The sequence below is a fragment of the Rhagoletis pomonella genome, unplaced genomic scaffold, assembly GCF_013731165.1.
Source record: "Rhagoletis pomonella isolate Grant_MI unplaced genomic scaffold, Rhpom_1.0 Rhpom_scaffold_16869, whole genome shotgun sequence".
NCBI classification, from domain to species: domain Eukaryota; kingdom Metazoa; phylum Arthropoda; class Insecta; order Diptera; family Tephritidae; genus Rhagoletis; species Rhagoletis pomonella.
This window is the reverse complement of record NW_023475384.1, coordinates 1-3,245: the sequence shown is the minus strand read 5'-3', so window position 1 is coordinate 3,245 and position 3,245 is coordinate 1. Positions and strand designations below refer to the sequence as shown.

The following is a 3,245-nucleotide window of genomic DNA, read 5'->3' as shown; positions in this document are numbered from 1 at the left end:
TCAAATAAAGAACCGATGAGATTTTGCAAATTTTATGCGTTTTTTTTAAAAAAAAAGGTATCAAGCTCTTAAAAAATCACCCGTTATAAACTCCATACTTATATATGTAGGTGCATATAATGGTAAATTTGAGCGGCTCCTCTACAAACATAGTATTTAAAAAAATATCTTGTAAAACTCAAAAATGCAACGGTTGCCTACACTTTTTGATTTAATGCATACTAAAACACTTATTAGCCGTAGTAAGTACCTGTTCTTATTTTACTCAGCGTTCAAGTATATTTTGATCAAATACTTTATAAAACTTAACCACTGTGCAAAGTTGCACAAGCCCACAGAAAATGCAATGAGTAGATTTGTATGAAAAAATAAATTGCTGGTACAATTTATGAAATTTGTGGCATATTTGCGAAGCAACAGTTGCAGTTACAACTCACTGAATTCAACCGCTCATAAATATGAAAACCTAACTCTAATTCACAGTATTCCGTAACGGAGGTGTATACAGTGCCGATTTGGACGCTTTTTGGTTTTTATTTCGAAAGAAGGTTAAGAGGCGTTTGTAGTTACTTTGTATTTGGGATTTTTAGATAAAAGTGTAACGGATATTAAATAATTTTTTCGATTATTTTCTGCGAGGGGCACGATTAGTGGAACTAAAGTAATTAAAAGAAGTCTGATGAGGAGATTTGGTGATCTTCGAAATAGCTGCCATAACCTCTACCGCTTAGACTTTGTTTCTTTTTCCATTATTCTTGAAATTCGGATTTTGAGCTGGAAAATATGTGGATTCGACAAGATGGAGTCACGATATTGCCGAAACAGAATGGATGAACTCTGTACCAATAGACGAGTGACTAGGGTCTAGTGCAAACATGTCCAGCCTGTAGAAGCTTATATTTATTAAGTTCAGTTAGAAATTCTATTTCTGGGCTATCATACAAGTACGTGTCATTGCATTTGGCATATGCGAGATATTGCGCCCCAATAGAGCTGCAAAACTATCGATGGCACTATCGATAGTATCGATAGTGTGTCTTAAATTTACACTATCGACATTATCGATGGTGTCGTTTTTAGGTTAATACTATCGATAGTTGCAAAACCATCGAATTTACTTGCGACAATCGATAGTTTTTTCTAATTTTGCACTTCTTTTATTTGAATTTAACAAGTTTGTCAAATAAAAAGGCGCGAGGCTGTGGCGTTGAATGAGTTGTAAATAAATTAAAATGTCTCAAGAAAGTGGTAAGCATTATAAAATATATATACGTGTAGTTATATCTATCAATACTGAACGAAAACATTAATATTTGCAGCAACGGTTCATGAAAACAGCGAACCAAATGAATCAGGCAGCGAATGTGAGAGCGTAGTGTGCAAACGAAGCCGAAATGCAATTTCAGAAGTGTGGACTTATTTACAGCGATCCAAGGATAAAACGCGTGCAAAATGTTTGTCTTGTGAAAAAGTATACAAAACCAGCGGCAATACCTCCAATTTGTTGGACCATTTAAAACGCACACATCCTGGTTACAACAGAATGTCGAAACCAAATAAAATAACTTCATTTTTTCAATGCATCAGAAACGTATGACTCGCATTCGGCTCGTAAAAAAGCACTTGACAGTGCACTAATGAAAATGATTGCCATAGATTACCAGCCTTTCCGAATCGTAGAAGACGAGGCTTTTTCCGCTTTCGTCAAGTTACTAGATCCGCGCTATGTGATGCCTAGCAGAACCACGTTGCAGAATGTAATGTGCCACGAATTATATGATCAATCAAAAGCAAATCTTAAAAATATTCTTATGAAAGTAAATACTTGTGCTATTTCTACGGATGCATGGACCTCTCGGGCAAACGAGAGTTACTTAACCGTAACCTGTCACTTCATTGAAAATTGTAGCTTAAGAAGCGCAGTATTGTCTACCTACAATCTTTTGGAGAGTACTAATCATTCGGCTGCCAATATTGCCGAGTCCTTGCGAATTGTACTGACGGAGTGGGGCGTTTTAGATAAAGTTTCGAATGTTATCACCGACAATGCGTCATCCATGATTAAAGCATGCGAATTGTTGCAAAAAACGACATCTTCCGTGCTTTGCTCACACATTAAATTTGGTTGTGCAAGATGTGTTAGCTTTTGAAAAAGTCAAAAATGTGATAACGAAATGCAAAAAGGTTGTGACCTACTTCAAAAGTAGCTCGATCGCTTACGCCAAATTTAAAAATGCACAAGGAACAGGAAAAGTTTATAATTTATTGCAAGAATGTCCGACACGCTGGAACAGTGCATATCGCATGATAAAGCGAATTTTGCAAACTAAGGATATAATTTCCTCTGTAATTTTAAGAACCCCAAAAGCACCCCAGACTTTATCTGCTGACGAAATAGAGCTACTAGAAGAATTAGTTGAATTATTGGCACCATTTGATGACGCGACCATTCAAGTATCTGCAAGTAACTCTGTCACAATTTCGTTAATCATTCCTATCATATGTGGTATCTTTCAAACTCTAAATGAAACGCACAACAAACTAAAAACAAATGAAGGGCTTGCCATATTCAACATTTTGATTAAACGTTTGCAAATACGGCTTGTCCCCTATGAAAATCGAACCACACCCAAAATGAGTACATTGCTTGACCCTCGGTTCAAAAAGGAAGGGTTCAGGAACCATATCATTGCGGAACAGGCAGCTTTAGCTTTGGAAAATGACCTTTGTAACATGCTTAAAGCTTTGAGTCCCGTGGTTACTGATTTGCCGACACATACGGTAACATCACCAGAATCGTCAACACAACAGCCGAAAATTGCACCGCTCTTTATGTTCTTAAATGACAAGGTCGCTGGTAAACGTAAATCCACAAGAGCTGATGCCATTATAATGCTTCGTCAATATTTCGAAAATCAAAATTTGCCACATGATTTTGATCCATTAGAATATTGGAAGGTAACAATGGCCGTCTATGGGAATTTAGCTTTTAATAATTTCTGTTCTATGTTTTGTAGACAAATACTGATATGAAAGTCTTAACACAATGTGCTCTACGCTATTTGTGCACTCCAGCAACGTCAACAGAGCCTGAACGAGTTTTCAGCAAAGCTGGATATTTACTCTCCGATCGGAGAGCATCACTCAAAGCTAAAAAATGTTGACATCATAATTTTTTTAAACAAAAACAAATGGCTGTGCCCATAATGATCTCATTATATATTTATTTTTATTAAAGTTCCTTA

General features: G+C 36.3%; 1 protein-coding gene across 1 annotated transcript; it reads left to right on the top strand.

Moving 5' to 3' along the window:
* Positions 1 to 1,232: 1,232 nt before the first annotated feature.
* On the top strand, positions 1,233 to 3,110 carry LOC118757351 (zinc finger BED domain-containing protein 1-like; the record flags this gene model as incomplete). Its single annotated transcript, XM_036492069.1, has 5 exons — positions 1,233 to 1,248; positions 1,320 to 1,532; positions 1,588 to 2,138; positions 2,185 to 2,958; positions 3,018 to 3,110. Coding segments are annotated over exons 1-5 (1,647 nt in total), but the record flags the coding sequence as incomplete, so codon positions are not given.
* Positions 3,111 to 3,245: the final 135 nt, after the last annotated feature.